Raw genomic sequence first — 16,170 nt, 5'->3', positions numbered from 1 at the left:
ACACACACCCCGCAGCCCAGCTCGCTGGACCTCCCAACTCTGCAACCCAGCTGAGATCAATTTCCCTGCACCTTCCCCCAAGCCATGCAGATGTGCTGAGCCAGTGCTGATTTCCTTCTCCTGCCTCCCTCCCCCCCCTCCCCCCCTTGGCTGTGTCTACACTGGTGCAATCTTGCGCCAAAGCGGCCGCTCTTGCACAAAATCTTGCTTCCTGTCTATACTGGCCGTGTGTTCTTGTGCAAGTACACTGACGTTCTCATGTATGAAATCAGGGCCTCTTGCGCAAGAACTATGATACTCCCACTCAGGAATAAGCCCTTTTGTGCAACTGTTCTTGCATAAGAGGCCAGTGTGGACAAGCGACATGAATTTCTTGTGCAAGAAAGCCCTATGGCTAAAATGGCCATCGGCACTTTCTTGGGCAAGAGAGCATCCACACTGCCACAGATACTCTTGTGCAAAAGCACAGCTCACATATGGCAGTGTGGACATGTTTTTGCACAAGAACTCTTGCACAAGATGTTCTTGTGCAAGAAACCATCAGTGTAGACATAGCCTAGGAGTTTCCTCGCATGAGCAAAATGAATTTTGTGTTGTGCCCCAGTACTGAGTTCATGTGGCTTGTTTGAATGTGCCACTGTGGCACCCAAGTTATTAATAAATATTTTTAAACCTTTACCTTTTCTCTCTGCTGACAAGTCTCCTCTCCTTGTTCCATCAGCTCCCCTGGTGCCTGCTGCCTCCCAACTCCTCACCCTCCTCTGCTGTCCTGGCTCCTGCCCTTCTCACTGCCCTCAGCCCTCCTGGAACCTGCCCCCTCCACCAGAGCTTCTCTCCCCCCTGTGCCCACTCCTCCAGTAGCCCCACTCTGATCATGAGAGCTACCCCTCCTCATCCCCTCTTCTAACACCTCCCTCTACACACCTGCCCTGCCTCTCTTCTCTGGTGCTGGTCCCTCCCCTGCAGGTGTCTGCCCTTCTGCTTCACCCCCATAATCCCCTGGCACTTGCACCTTCCCTTACTCCTGCACCCTCCTGTTGCCTCCCTCTTCCCTCACTTCCCCTGCCCCCTTTGCCCTCTTTTTCCCTGATGCCCATCCCCTCACCACTCTTTGTCCCTGTTCCCCTCATGCCCCTGTGCCCTCACACATGACTAGCTCCATCGCGGCCTTCCTCATGCCCACCCCTTCTTTCAAGCCTTCTCCCAGCACCTCCCACTCCAGACCCGAATGCCCTTCCCCTCTCCCCTCCCAGCATCACCCTGTCCTCCTCCGACTGACACCTCCCCTCCTGCCTTTTTCCTCATTGTCTGCACTTGGCCCCCTGGCATGTCTCTCCACCACCCTGTCCCTTTGGTGCCTTCCCCTTTCTTCTCCCTCTCTCCTCCCTCTCCCAGCCCTTCCCCTTTCCCTACCTTCTGCCTTCCACTTTGCAGAGCTGGAGTCTGCGCTCCGTCCCCGGATTCCGAACCCGCAACTCAGCCGCACAGCGCAATGCAGCACCCAGCAGTTTTAAAATCCCGGGCCATGACATTACGTGACATTGAGCGTGCTGCGTGGAGCAGCAGCAGCCGGCAAGGGGGAGCTCAGTGAAGGTTGCACACAGCAGGCCTGGGCCGGGGACGGAGGAGAGACTCTCTGGGGCCAGGGTGGAAGGACGCGTGGAGGGGCCGGGGCCTGCTCCAGCTCCAAATATTGGTGGAGCATGGGCACCATGAGCCCATACAACTCGCCACCCATGCCTCTGCTGGCTAGCTGGCTCTCTCTCTCTTTCAGAGGTGGCGGGGGAGTGCTGGCTCCTCGTGGAACCCCTCGTTTTGCTTCACAGAACCCCAGGGTTCCCCGGAGCACCAATTGGGAAACTCTGCATTAGAACGTCAGTGTTCTTGCGCAAGAACTCGCAGCCAGTGTGGACAGGCAGCAAGTTTTTGCACAAGAGCGGCCGCTTTTGTGCAATATCTTGCCAATGTAGACACAGACTATCAGTAACCAACATTATCCCAAACTGAGATATGGGAGGAGCCTGGATTCTTCATGCATTTCCCCACTGGTGAGCGCCTCCCACTGGCTAGCTCACGCAGCTCCCTGTCGGGCCTGCTGGCTTGTCCCAGACACTCCCATCCCCCGTCACTCAGGCTGGGGGCTCACAGCGTCGTGCCAGGGATTTTCTGGGCAGCTACAATTCCAGGCAGCGCCGTTCAGCGTTGCAATAGCCCAGCCCCTGCTTGGAGCTCGCTCCTTGTCTCCAGCTCTGCAGGGGAGAGCAAAGTTCCCAGCAGGCAGCAGCTTGAGGAGCCAGGACCAGCTGCTTTCCTGAGCCCAACTGGCCCCCAGAACCTCCAAGGTGGGGCGGGAGGGGGAAGAAAGTGAGGGGCAGAGCTGTCAGCTTGGTCGATTTGTGTGACCTGCTCTGAACTGTCTTGTGCTTTGTCTGGTGCAGTGACTGAGCTCTGCGGGGTGGGACTTGTGCAAAGAGTCTCTGTGTCTGTGCGTGTCTCTGGACAGAGATCACCTCGGGGTGGAGCTCTGGAAGATGGAGGGAGGGGGGTTCAGAATGTGAGACTCTGAAGGGTCAGCTCGGCACCAGGGGGTTAGGCAGGGGGTGACACAGCTCAGGCAGGGCCTAGAGAGCCTCCCCCCAAGAATGTGCCCGGGGACCCCAAGATTGGGGCAGGGGCTGGGCCTCTTATCTGCTCCCTTTGTTTCTCCTGATTTTATCCCTTCCCCTCTGGCTGTCCCAAAGGACCCAGATCTCTGCAAATCGCCTCCTGCTGCTGCAGAGCCTCCAGCTTCTCCCCAACCCTAATGGGTTAATTCTGTGTCCTCCCACCCCCACCTCCGCCTGTCCCCAGCCCATCCCCCACCACTGCTTGTCCTCAGCCCGGCCACCACCTGCGCCTGTCCCCAGCCCGGCTGTTAGTTATGTCCCTGCCCAGCCCCCAACTCTGCTCCTTCTGCTGCTCTAAGAATGAGGAGGAGTTTCTGGGGTCATAGAGAGGAGGAGCCAGGGACTGGGTACAGGGGAGACCTCCAGGGTCACACAGACTGGCGGGTGTGAGGCCAGAGGGGCTGGTGTCAGGGAGACAGTCGGAGCTCGGTGTCCCACCCCACCCGGATCCAGGGTCGGATTCTCTCCCCGGGGAGGGAGCCCGGCGGGAAAGTGAAGATCGGGGCCTCGGTTCCAGCATCGATAAATGTCACCTGCCCCTGGTCACAGTCCAGACAAACCCGTATCCTGCTGGGGGGGCTCAGGGGCAGGGGGGTCTCAGGGTCAGTGAGAGCCAGGAACTGATCCCACCACCGGCGCACAGCCCAGATCCCGCCCTTGGGGCTCAGGCTGATCCCTCCCTTCCTGCTCACAGACTCTCTGGCCACCCCCACAACCCAGGATCGCCCACCCCCCACCTCCACCTCCCAGTAATGTCTCCCCGAGTTGAAGCCCTCCCGGCCCAGCACACAGGGCCCAGTGTCAAATCTCTCCGGGGTGTCAGGCAGGGGCTGTTCTGTTTCTGCCCGTCTCGCACGTTTCCCATCCCCCGACAGGACAAGTTCGGGATGCGCCGTGTCTGGATCCAGAGTCACGTTGGCTGGGGGAGAATCAGAGCGTGAGGGGCAGAGCTCGGCACTGGGGGGGTCGATGGCGTCAGGGACAGAATCTGCCCCAGCTGAGCAGTGACTCAGGGACTCTCTTATCTCCAGGGGCGCCTGGCTCTGAGTGGGGAGCAGCCCTGAGGTCTCGGCCCAGCCCAAGGGGCAGCTCACTCCCCGGCAGGGAGGGGCCGTAGCAGAGCAGAGAGATTTACTGACCCAGTCCTGAGACTTAATATTTCCCCTGTTCCCATCAGTCCCGAGTGGGACTAGGGGGCCTGCAGAGGTGGCTGGTGCAGGGGGGGCTGAGAGACCACAGGTCACATGACACCCCCCCAAGTGGAACAGCCCCCTCTATGCCAAGCCCCAACTCTGCCTGCACCTCTTTGCCCTCGCTCCTCCCTCTCCCTGCTCCGCCCCTGCCCTGCCTCTTTCCCCAGCTGAGTCAGCCCTGGGGAACAGCTGTGCTGGGGAGACCAGACCAGCAGGGGGGTCTGCTCCCCTCCCATCCTCAACAGCAGCAACAGGGAGAAGCAGAGCAAGTGACCCCAGCTCAGTCCGCTCCCCCGGCCACATCCTCCACTTCTCCCACCACTGCTGGTTAATGCTGGGGGGGGGGGGAAGGGCAGCCTCCCACTGACCCCATGGCCAGCCATGCAGTGCCCTCCATGGCTTCCAGACAGCCCCTTCTCTCCTTTCCAGAGTGTAGGGGGCATGTGACTCCTCATGCCCCGTTACATTCCGCCCTTGCCCTGAACTCTCGGGGAAGACCCAGGAGATTTCCCCTCACGTCAGTGTTATGAAAAAATAACAAGGCACCCTGCACAACTGAAGAGACTGACAGATTTATTGGCGCATGAATATTTGTGGGGAAAACAGAAGCAGGGGTGTGTATGGACAACAAAAGAAAGAAGGTGTTTGGACCCAGTTTCTTTTGTTGTCTCTCTCTCTTTCTCTAAACACACACACACACCCTTGCTTAAACTCCACTCCAATCCATCTGATGAAGTGGGTGTTACCCACAAAAGCTGACGCCCTAATAAATCTGTTAGCTGAAAGGTGCCCAGGACTCCTCATTGTCTTTTCAGACAGACTAACACAGCTTCCCATCTGAGACTTTTCAGTCACATGATCCCAACTAGCTCTCCCCTGATGCGCCCTTCCTCCCTTGTATTGAAAGCCCTGGAGCCTGGACGTCTCTTGCTGACACCAGACTGATTTCTGCTCCATCCTGCCACATGTCTGAGATCCGAAGATAATGACGTGAGTCAATAGACCCCTAATTAAATGTCTATGGCTAGTCATCGGGGCAGACAAAGAACTGTGGGATTCTACAAGAGAAGGTATTTAGTGGTGGGGACAGGAGAAAGAGGGTGTCATTGGTAGAAAGGAAGGAAACCATGGATGAGAGGGTTAAAACCAGCAGAAATTCAGGATCTGATGGAGAGCAGAGAAATGGGAGATCTCTGGGGGCAGAGAGAAGAGAAAACAGGCACCAGCTGATCACAGATCAGGAGGATTCTGGATTTGAACTCTTGTGTCTGGTCCCTGCTCTCGTTCCTCTCCCTGACTCTAGGGCTGGGATCCTGAGGAGGAATATTCACTCAGCCAAACAGACCCAGGATTGTCTCCAGAGGTAGGGGAGCAATTTGTAACCAGGACATGATAGGCTGTTCCCTTCCTCTTCTTCTTTTGAACCTCAACACCTGAGCTTTTCGCACCAGGAAAATATTCTGTTCTGTTTATTATATTTTTCACCTTTTTACACAGTGACAGAGCAGGATCACCCTTTGATTAAACATTTGTTGTAATTACCTGCATCACGTAGGGCTCTCCTCCATGCTGAAAGTCAACACACAGATGGGAATGAGAATTAAGCCAGACAAATGTAGAATCAATCAGCTTCACTATCAGAAAAGAGCACTAGAGAAAGAAATAAAACAAACAACAAAAAGGTCCTTACCGAGCTCCGTGCGATATTTACCTAAATAATAAAGAGAAAGAAGGCCAGGCTGTAAAATCTCTTGTGTGAAATTAACGACCGCAGGCTCCCAGCTACTGATCACTGAGGCTGATCTGCTGGGCATTGTTTTGTGCCAATACAGCCTAGGATTGGACACAGGATAAGCCACCCCGGTGCAAGTCACTTTTCACACTGGCGCAGCTACGTGAGGGGTGTGAGCTGTGTCAGCTCGACAAGGAAAGGCAAAAGGAGCCTCAAAGTCTCCCCCCTGGCCAGCTTTCCAGCCTGGAGTCTGGCAAAAAGTCTGGAAATTCTGACTCATGAAGAGCCAACATGCCGAGGTTGTGGGCATTGACTGTACATGATGCTAACCCCAGTGGCCGCATCTTTATTTCTCTCCTGAACTGCACCAGCCCCTCTCCATTTGTATGGAGGCATTTTTGCCGTGAGCATCCAGTGCACAAACCACCTTGGTCACTGGCTCCATTTGGCCCCCCCAAGACACTAGCACAGCGCTGGCTTCCTACCCTATTACTGCAGTGACTAGTTACGCGATTAGCATGGGCAGTGTTGCTTAGGGTTGTCACATTGTCATTGTCACATTTGTGTCAAAATCTTCCATAACATAAAACTGGTTCTCCCAGGAGAAGGAAGGAACTTACTGAGGGTGTCGAGATGTTTCCCTGCAACAGAAAACAAGCACAATTATTTGGAGATTTTCAGTTGATCTAGATTTAAAGGAATCTCTTCATTATAAGTTCTCAAATAATGACCAGGCTGCCCCTCTACCAAGCAGTTGCAGCTCTCCAGTGACTTACAGGTTGGTTCCCAGAAGACAAAAAAAATCAGTCCCAGAATCTGGTTACATTTAAGTGTAGTAATGGTTAGTTTATGAACAGCACATGGTCAGACCTTTCTTACAGGAGCTACAGTTCACATCCAGGCTTGGTCCGTAGGGAATGTCAAGGATGGATGCCATGTAACAATATGGTTTTTCTGTGACCATGTTGGAAGGCCTATAGCCAAAGCTGCCTTCTGAAGCCAGAGTGGAGAGCAGGAGCAATTAGCTGTAAGACCTGGAGTCACATACTCACATTCCATCTACGTTGTATTAAAATAATGTCATACCAGGTTGTGAGAAGGGAATTTTCTCCTGATTGCCCTCCCCTCCTCCCTCCGCCACTGTCACCAGATAACTAAACAGATCTCAAGATGGGTAAAGAAAACTTAAGTCGCACCATTCTGATGGCAAGAAATTGCTTATCAATAGCTGAGGTTGTGCAATCTTCACTCTGTGATTAAGTGTCCTCACATTTCTATTGTTTGACTGTGCGATCTCTGTCTTGTTTGTAACTGTTCCTGTCTGCTGGATAAATAATTTTGCTAGGTGTAAATCAACTAGGGTGGCGGGATATGATTGGTTAGGTAATTCTGTTATCACTGGTTAGTAAAGTTATACTAAAATAATTGGTGACAGTCTAGCTAAGCAGAACTCAGGTTTCATTATATAAACTGGGGTCCAAAAAGTAATCGAAGGAGGATAAAAGGAGACCAGCTGGAAGAAGAACAAAGGGAAACAAGAACAGAAAGGAAGACCAAGAAGAAGGGGAAAGACCTGGAAGAAGAACTCACCTCCAAGACCCAGCCTAAGACCAGAGCTGCCAGGACCCATCTATACGACCATGACATGCAGCAGCCAAGATCCTGAGAGACTGACCTTGCCTGACCAACAGGAGAAGTCTGCCTGTACCCGGATTGGTGAGTGTGACACCGTGTGCTTAGCATGTGTGTTCTGCTTGTTTGGGAATTGTCAATCAATAGAGGATAAGGACATTACTGGGTGAGGCTCTTTCAGTGGCTAAACATCCTGCTAACCAGAAGGAAGAGGTGCCCTGAGCCCTAGGAATTGGGTAAGGGCGGGTGCGTAAATTCACATGGTTGCACCTTGAGCCCTAGGAACTGAGTAAAGGTGTGTGTCCCTACATGTGGAAGGGAGAGAGAAATTTATGTGGGTAAGAGCCAGATGATAAACTAATCTGGCTCTTTTTGGAAAAGTCTGTTTTGTGTCACAGCAAATACTTGTTGGGATGAATTAGTGCCCAAGGTGCATACAAGTCTCTTCCCAAGAGCGTATCTCAGTGTGGACTCGCTGGGCAGAGCTCTTGGTGTGAATCAAGAGGGCTGGAGCCCAGAGGCCCAGCTGAGGAGGTGCTGAGGCTGAGGGACCGACTCTCAAGAAAGAGCGACACCCCTCTGGGATCTGGCTAAAGAGCTTCCTGCAAGACTCAGCTGGGACTTAGCACCGATCCCATGGATCCATCACATTTGATTCCTAGAGAACCTCAAAACTTGGTGCCTTGAGAACTGGCTCTGAGCCCAAGACAAAGAGCAAACTCCCCTGTTTATTGTTCAGCTTCCTCTTCCTGAAGCTTTCCAGAGCCTGAAACGTAGCCTGTCTGTCTGTGTGTCTGTCTGTCTGCCTCTGTCCGTCTGTCTGCCTCAAGCCTGGACACTCGCTCACATGTGAGTCTGAACACCAAAGCCACCTGACAGAGCTCCCACAGCAGCAGGACTAAGCCGTCCAGTCATGCTGCAATAATCTGAACACGGTGGAACTGAACATCAGAAACTCCCCACAGGGCAGGTATTTCTGTGGAGGTCGGGGGGGTCCAGCACCAAGCACATTGAATGTCAGTAGGAGCTGAGACTCAGGCCTGGTCTGCACTGGGGGTTTGGTTCAGATTGAGCCCCATGAGGTTGATTTTCCACCTGAAACTAAAGGGGCTGAGCCAGTCAGATCAAAAGACAAAGGAGGCAAAGGGACGGGATGAAGTAGCCCTGCCAACATGCTGCTTCTGGGAACAGCTGAATGGGACCCTTGGGGGGACCCAACCAGATTCCCCAGCCAGTACTTGGATTCCTCCCAAGACACTTGGGCAGCCTTGGCCAGCGGCTTGGAGCACAGCGAAGTGGGGGAGGGGAGAATGGTCAGCAGGAGAATGAGTCACTGAGAGCCAAGAACTTTTTATAACTTTAGACTCTAGAGAGGCCAATCACCTCCTCCCAGGATGGATGCCAGGATGCAACTTGAGCTGAGATAACTTTCTCAGGTAGAACATCTAATCTATTTGGGTATGTCTACACTACCCCGCTAGTTTGAACTAGCGGGGTAATGTAGGCATACCGCACTTGCAAATGAAGCCCGGGATTTGAATTTCCCGGGCTTCATTTGCATAAGCGGGGAGCCGCCATTTTTAAATCTCTGCTGGTTCGAACCCCGTGCCGCGCAGCTACACGGGGCTCGAATTAGGTAGTTCGGACTAGGGTGCCTATTCCGAACTACCGGTACACCTCGTTTCACGAGGAGTAACGGTAGTTCGGAATTGGAACCTAGTCCGAACTACCTAGTTCGAGCCCCGGGTAGCCGCGCTGCACGGGGTTCGAACCAGCGGGGATTTAAAAATGGTGGCTCCCCGCTTATGCAAATGAAGCCCGGGCAATTCAAATCCCGGGCTTCATTTGCAAGTGCGGTATGCCTACATTACCCTCCTAGTTTGAACTAGGAGGGTAGTGTAGACATACCCTTTGTGAAGAGAAAATCCCATTCCGGTTACTTTGTATTTCCCCCCTTTGAGCTTTACCTCTTACTCTGAACAAAAACCAAGCCAGGCAGACGAACGGCAACAAAATCACCAAGGTCACGCACCAGCCCACCATCCAGGGAGAGGCTCTTGGGAAAAAGGAGTCTGAAACACAAAGCCCCACTAGCTTGAAAACAGGCAGCCTTGTAGGAAAATGCTTCACATTAGACTCTGTACAGGTGGTGTCTACACTGGGCCATTTATTCCGGAAAAGCAGCCGCTTTTCTGGAATAACTTGCCAGCTGTCTACACTGGCCGCTTGCTTTTCCGGGAAAGCAATGACGATCTACTGTAAAATTGTCAGTCTTTTTCCGGAAAAACTATGCTGCTCCCATTTGGGCAAAAGTCCTTTTCTGGAAAAACTGTTCCAGAAAAGGGCTGGTGTAGACAGCACAGTAGTCTTTTCAGCAAAAAAGCCCCGATTGCGAAAATGACGATCGGGGCTTTTTTGCGGAAAAACACGTCTACATTGGCCACAGATGCTTTTCCGGAAAAGCATCCTGCCAATGTAGACACACTTTTTCCGGAAATACTTATAACAGAAAACTGTTCTGTTTTAAGCATTTCCGGAAAAGGGTGCCAGTGTAGACGTAGCCTGTGTGAAATACACGTGGGAAAAATTGTTCCCTGCAAATATAAACACGGGCAGAAACCAACTATAAAACCAGTTTCTGCTTATCCACTTTTCATAGAACAGGGTACTGAATACTATCACATGGGTGTGAGAAGCAGGTGGCTCAGCAGAGGTCACACTGCCCTGCACTTGCTTGTGGGCACCACCTTTTGCGGCTCCCATTGGCCAAGATTCCTGGCCAATGGGAGCTGCAGGAGCAGATCCTGCAGGCGAGGGCAGTGCAGGGAAGGAGTTTCCCTTGTCACATGTGGCAACATGGCTTCAGTCCAGTGGAGGGGACTGCAACTGGCAGAGCTACACATGCCCCCCGCACGTCACCAGTCAGGGCGAGATAACACACAGAGGCTTTAGTGGTTGCAGCCCAGGGACCCAGAATAAAGCTATGTCTAGACTACATGGCTCCCTCAAGGGAGCCATGTAGATTAGGGTTGTAGGCAAAGGGAAATGAAGCGGTGATTTAAATAATCGCCACTTCATTTAAATTTAAATGGCTGCCACACTGAGCCGACAAACAGCTGAACAGCTAATCTGGATGCTCCGCGGTCGACATTAAAGCCCTTTGTCGACCGCTCCATTATTCCTCGTGGGATGAGGTTTACCGGGGCGGTCAACAAAGGGCTTTGATGTCAACCACGGAGTGTCCAGACCAGCGTGCTGAGCCAACAAACAGCTGATCAGCTGTTTGTTGGCTCAGCGCGGCAGCCATTTAAATTTAAATGAAGCGGCGATTATTTAAATCGCCACTTCATTTCCCTTTCCCCATTAAACAAATCTACATGGCTCTGTCGACAGAGCCATGTAGTCTAGACACACCCTAAGAGACCCGCATAAAACCTTGCACTTTAGCCGGGCCGGAGATGTTTGGAAAGCCCTCCTTCCCAGCTCCCCCTGTTCTCTGGAGTCCCTGCAGGGCACTTTCATGCATTAACATATTTGGATTGCTTGTAAATGTAACGGTAACCCTGAATTTTCTGGGTTTAAAATGCTTGTTTCTGGGATAACTACAGAATCCCTGGAGTACATTTTATCCAACATTGCGCCCTCCACTTTCACTTTATCTGAAATATAGTTGTTGTGAGGTGGTATTCACACTGGAACTTCCGTACGATTTAGCAACCTGATTTTTAATTCTTGCCAGTATGACAGAGTGGGGTTTTGGCAGTAACTGACCTGATATATCAAAAGTTACTGATTTCCTTTCTTTGTTCAGATGTATGTTCCTTATAGAACAGGACAAATTCTTGTTTGAATTTTCCATTATAACGATAGATATTTCCAAGAAACCACCTTCCTTTTCGGTCTTTGTTTCAGTCGAAGAGGATAAAGGCTGCCCGTTGGGATCTCTCCACAGCACCTGGGGCTGTGGGTACCATCCGTCCGACTGACACACCACTCGGATCCCTCCGTCCTGATGACCCTCAACAGAGATGCGAGGTGCGGAGCCTAAAGCTAGAATGAATCAGTGTTAAATGAAATGAGCCTACAGCCGAGTGAATAAACATTCACATTTTCAATAACATCACTGAATGCACTTTACTGCTGATGTTCATGGAAAGAGGAAACTTGACTTAATGAAATTGTTACGGCCCAGAGGCGGTGGCTGTACGAAAAGCCCCTGGTGGCCACATCTGAGCAATGCTGCACTAAACTCAGTTTTTTGGTTGCTTTAAATGTGCTTGAGCTGAAGAAACATTCTCTCTTCACTCCTGTCCCAGCCCAGACCAATGGCAGAGCCACTGATACCTGCACTGAAGAGAACCGTGCTGGGAACAGTCATCCTAGGCCTGGCAGAAGCTGGCTGTGGATTATCAGAGTGTGTTCAGATCATGTTTTATAGCAGAGTCAGTAGCACGCAGGTTACTGGGATGAGGTTTACCTGGGAGGTCGACAAATGCCTTTGATGTCGACCCTTGTGCGTCCAGACTACTGCGCTGTGCCGACACACAGCTGATCGGCACAGCGCGGCAGCCATTTAAATTTAAATGAAGCGGCGATTATTTATTTTCCTATGTCGGGTAGCCTAATCTACATGCCTCTGGCGACATGTACCCTTGGTGCATCTCAACCCAACGACATGGGCCCACACGCAGGGAGTGTGTGAAGGGTGTGATTCCCCCCTCCCCCATGCTCCTGAATGGTTCACCATGGGACTGATTCTGGCTGACCTAGGTAAGGCAAGGGCAGAAAATTGCCCCATTCTCCTTCCCCCATGCTCCGGCTGGTCAGGATAGACTGGGGCTGATTCCCCCCTTCCTCACCCAGGAACAAGGCCAGAGGTGGGACTGGGACACAGGAGGTGGGAGGGGAAGCCACCAGCCCCTTCAACAGCTCACCCCCTGCCCCACAGAAATTCCTGCATACCGGCCTGCAACATGAACTAATTGAAAATGTCTTACTGTGACCATATAACGTTAAAGGTGATAACCTAGAAAATTCCTGCCTTTCTTTCTCTCTGGCCCAATGACTATTCTGCTGTTTATTAATATGTAAATAGTCATCAGGCCAGAGAGAGAGGGAGAGGGTGTAGCACGGGGCAGGGCCAGATTATCTATTCGGCACAACAGGTTCAGTGCTTAGGGCCTGCGAAAAAGTTTGGGGCCTACAAAAAAATTAAACCCTGAAAAAATGAATAATTGACTTGAAAATAAGAAAACTGCTGAATCCAAGTTAATAATTTTCTCTCTTTAGTCAACAAACAACACACAGGTATAACATACAATGAACTCTTAGGGTTACAGGAGATCGGGCATTTCTCCCTTAGATATTTATATAGAGTCTAATTTAAAGACCTATGATTATGAGCGTGCCTAGGGCCTACAAAGAACTTAATCTGGGCCTGGTGCAGTGTTTCAGGTACACCCGTGGGAGGTGGGAAAACTCATGCCAGTCCTGCTGTTTCTTTGGCTATTTAATTACTTGGCAGATTGGATAAATAATTAACGATTAATTAGAATGAGAGATAGTCCTTGGGCATCCCACAGAGCCTCCCTTTCTCTCTCTGGCATAAAAAGTAACTAATTTAATGACTGTTTTGAGGACCCCTAAGTTTTGGACTGAGGTGTGGAGTTAGGTGCCTAACTACTTTTGTGGTCTGGGTGCAAGAGCCTTCTGAAAAGAGACGACAGACCCGTGTTACTGACCTGTGACCTCCAGTTCCAGTACAGCTTCCTCATGAAAGTCACCATCCTGAACAGAGCAGTGGTACTGCCCTTCGTCGGAACGCCTGACATTGATAATTCCCAAGTCAACTTTCCCATTCATGACGCCGCCTATCAAAAGCTCTGTCCTGCCATGATACTCAGGCATCTGCTGCCTAAACTCATCCTTTCCATGCCGGTACAGGTGCACAAAGGGAGTGAACTCATGTCGGAACCATCTCACCTCCATGTTCTCCGCACTCATCCTGGGGGACAGGTGACAGGGTAACACGATGTCCTCCCCCAATACAGCCATGACAGGGTGACCAGGCCCAACCACTGAGAACTGGGCTGTAATTTGACCAGAGCACAGAAAAAATAAAACAAACCAAGGGGAATTTAATAGAAAGTGAATTAGTTAGTCACACAAGGTTCTAATTTGTATATTTTACACTAGCACGTTTCCCCAGCATTTCTCAGTGCCTAAGGAGGAGCTCAAGGCTGGGGCTGGAGGTCTGGGGAGGTGCAGTAGTTGGGCTGGGGGAGATGAGGAGGAGCTCTGGGCAGGGGACTGTGTGTGGCTTTGTGGGGGGGGGGGGAGGACAGAGGGCTGAACACCTCTCCCTGGAGATTTGTACCAGGGCTGCTTGCTGTTCCCCCTCCTGTCCCTGCCAGGGAGCGAGACCAAAGTACACAGCTCTTATTCCCCCTGCGCTCCCCAGCCAGAGTGAGGGATGCAGCCAACTGGGCACTTTCCTCTCGCTCCCTGATGAAGGGGAACAGCCGGCAAAGTCCCTGTGTAAATCTGAGGGGGGGGGGAGTTTCAGTCTCCTCTGCCCCTCCTTTAAGGCACCTGCAGTGTGGGAGGCTCATGGCTGGGACCATCACAGATGGGGGCCCCCAGCCAGCCCCTTTCACCAGTCTGGCAATTCCGTCTCTCCCCTGTGTGGCTCTGTGAGACTCATTCCCATTCCAGGCACATCCCATTGTGCTGACATAGCAGCCCCGGCCCTGCTGCCAGTGCAACCAGAGGGGGCTGGGAGGCGCCGTGAGCAGCAGCAGGCTGGCAGCAGAAAAGTGATAAGTGGCCAGAGCGCAAGTAACCTGCCTCTTTACCACTCCCTCCCCCAGACAGGCGTGAACCCTGTGGCTGCCCCTCGGCATTCTAGGGCTGCTCTGGCCAAGAGCCGCGACTGTCAATGAGGAGCAGACATGGACGGCAGGGAGCCTACACTGGGAGGACCTGCCCCTCCCAGGGCCCCAGTGGGAGCCAACCTGCCCTCACCCCACTTTAGGATCAGGCCACCCCATGGCGGGAGGCTCGCAGTCCAGCCTGCCCCCTCAACAAGCATGGGGAGGGGTGGGCAGACCACAGGGGGGCGTGTGAAAGGGACGTTTGTGTTGCTGGACTTAAGACCCTGAGGGGAAGGCGCATCACCCGGCCTGCTTGGGGTGGGACTGTCACTTGTGGTTTGTATTTAAGAATCTGTCTGTGGTGTTTTCCCAAACTAACCCCACGTCACTTCCCACCCTTCTATGGAAAGTGTCTTTTCCACACTCAGACTCAGTACATGCGAGGGGGGAGGGTGGCTCCCAGAGGCACCCAGGAGTTGTACATGAATTTCCCCAGGTTATGGGGAGAGGCTGGAGCCAGTTCTGTATTGAAGGATGGGGAGGAGCCTCCAGACACTGAACCCCACCCTGGCTGCTACTGGCGCTCCCAGGCAGAAGGTGCAATGAGGTGTAACAGTTAATCCGAACTAAGGACTTAGTTCGGATTAACTTCTGACTGCCACGTGTAGCCATGGGCAGTTAGTTCGAACTAAGGGGATTTAAAAATGGCACCCGGACGGGAAGATGCAAATAAAGCCTGGGATATTTAAATCCCGGGCTTCATTTGCAACTTCGAATGCCTACATTAGCCACCCTAGTTCAAATTAGGGGGCTAGTGTAGACATACCCTCAGACTCAGTGCCTGCGAGGGGGAGGGTGGCTCCCAGAGGCACCCGGGAGTTGTACATGAATTTCCCCAGGTTATGGGGAGAGGCTGGAGCCAGTTCTGTATTGAAGGATGGAGAGGAGCCTCTAGACACTGAACCCCACCCAGGCTGCTACTGGTGCTACCAGGCAGAGGGGTCACAATTACAGCTGGTCTAAGGGAAAGTTGACATTCCCACAGCAGCGTGACTGAGATTTGAAATTCAACCTGTAACCAAGTTTTACCCCGTTCGTAACAAAGTTTGTTTGCTTGGACTGGAGTTGACACACTGAGCCATTGGTGCTATTTTTTGCTCTGGTTTGTGTTAAACAGTGACTCAGGGAGATTGACTCGATCAAAGCAAGTAAATAAATCCTGTAAGAAGCAGAAGCAGCCACAGGCATTCCTACCTGATTCCAGCTTGTGCACGTAACGTATGAGGAAGAAAATGATGAAATGAGCTAGACAGGATCTTGCTCTGGAGCTCTCATAGATGGAAAGAATTTTCATCTCACCCTAAGATGATCCAGAGGATGGGAGAGGAGAGAGAAAACAACAACAACAAAAATGTATTGAATGTAACAGTCATGGTGATTTCAGACAATACAGACAGTTCTGAGCGGGATATATTTCTGGCCACGCAGAAGAAGGCCTGACATGCAACTTAAGTGCATTTCCCTGCTCCTGCATAAAAAAATCACTTTGGATGCTGCCTCCAATCAACTCCAGCATTTCATGGAATACTCTTCGTGCCAAGGGGCAGAACCCCCTTGGTTTTAGGAGAACTCAGAAAACCAGACAGATGTGGGCCCCTGGGGACTGGTGAGCAGAGCCGTTCGTTTTGATCCAGACTGAAATTGTCTATAGGTAAAGCACCAACTGATGTCTGCCACCACCAGGCCACCAGACCACCTCACCTTCTCAGCTCTGTGCATTGTGCCTGGGGGGGGGGGGGGGGGGTTAACATGTGGACAGCCCGAATGGCTATGCTCCCAGACAAAAAGAAAACCAATAATCCACTGAGAAAACCCTCGATAACAGAGATAAAGAGGATGTGTGGACTGCAGCATGACGACTGATGTGCCGGTTGGAATACTTGGCGTATCTATTCTGTAAATCAAGATGTTGACCCCATGTGACGTAGTGGGGGTACCTGGCTGGTTTCTATGCTGCTGGCTCTGGGGTAACCCCCACTGGCTGCCGTGGGTACCACGACCCAGCAAAACAGGGT

The 16,170-nt window shown here is 51.9% G+C and overlaps 1 protein-coding gene across 1 annotated transcript; it reads right to left on the bottom strand.

Annotated features, from left to right (window-relative positions):
* Positions 1 to 3,039: 3,039 nt before the first annotated feature.
* LOC149522223 (butyrophilin subfamily 1 member A1-like) lies at positions 3,040 to 15,851 on the bottom strand. Its single transcript, XM_089770632.1, has 8 exons — positions 15,350 to 15,851; positions 12,965 to 13,312; positions 10,995 to 11,273; positions 9,191 to 9,295; positions 6,212 to 6,232; positions 5,550 to 5,570; positions 5,402 to 5,428; positions 3,040 to 3,585 (listed from the first exon to the last, which is right to left on the bottom strand). The coding sequence occupies exons 1-8, from the start codon at positions 15,447 to 15,449 to the stop codon at positions 3,074 to 3,076; spliced, it is 1,413 nt and encodes a 470-aa protein (XP_089626758.1). The 5' UTR covers positions 15,450 to 15,851; the 3' UTR covers positions 3,040 to 3,073.
* Between the last annotated feature and the right edge of the window lie 319 nt (positions 15,852 to 16,170).

Source organism: Pelodiscus sinensis, chromosome 19, assembly GCF_052426305.1.
Source record: "Pelodiscus sinensis isolate ZL-2025 chromosome 19, ASM5242630v1, whole genome shotgun sequence".
NCBI lineage: Eukaryota > Metazoa > Chordata > Testudines > Trionychidae > Pelodiscus > Pelodiscus sinensis.
Note: the sequence above shows the minus strand (reverse complement) of the source record. Positions and strands in the feature narration are given on the sequence as shown.

Coding starts and splice junctions, on each gene's coding strand:
- LOC149522223 (XM_089770632.1), bottom strand. CDS start 15,449: ATGAAAATTCTTTCCATCTATGAGAGCTCCAGAGCAAGATCCTGTCTA. Junction 13,313..15,349: donor CGTGCACAAGCTGGAATCAG/GTAGGAATGCCT, acceptor GTCAAATTACAG/CCCAGTTCTCAGTGGTTGGG. Junction 5,429..5,549: donor TAAATATCGCACGGAGCTCG/GTAAGGACCTTT, acceptor GTTGACTTTCAG/CATGGAGGAGAGCCCTACGT.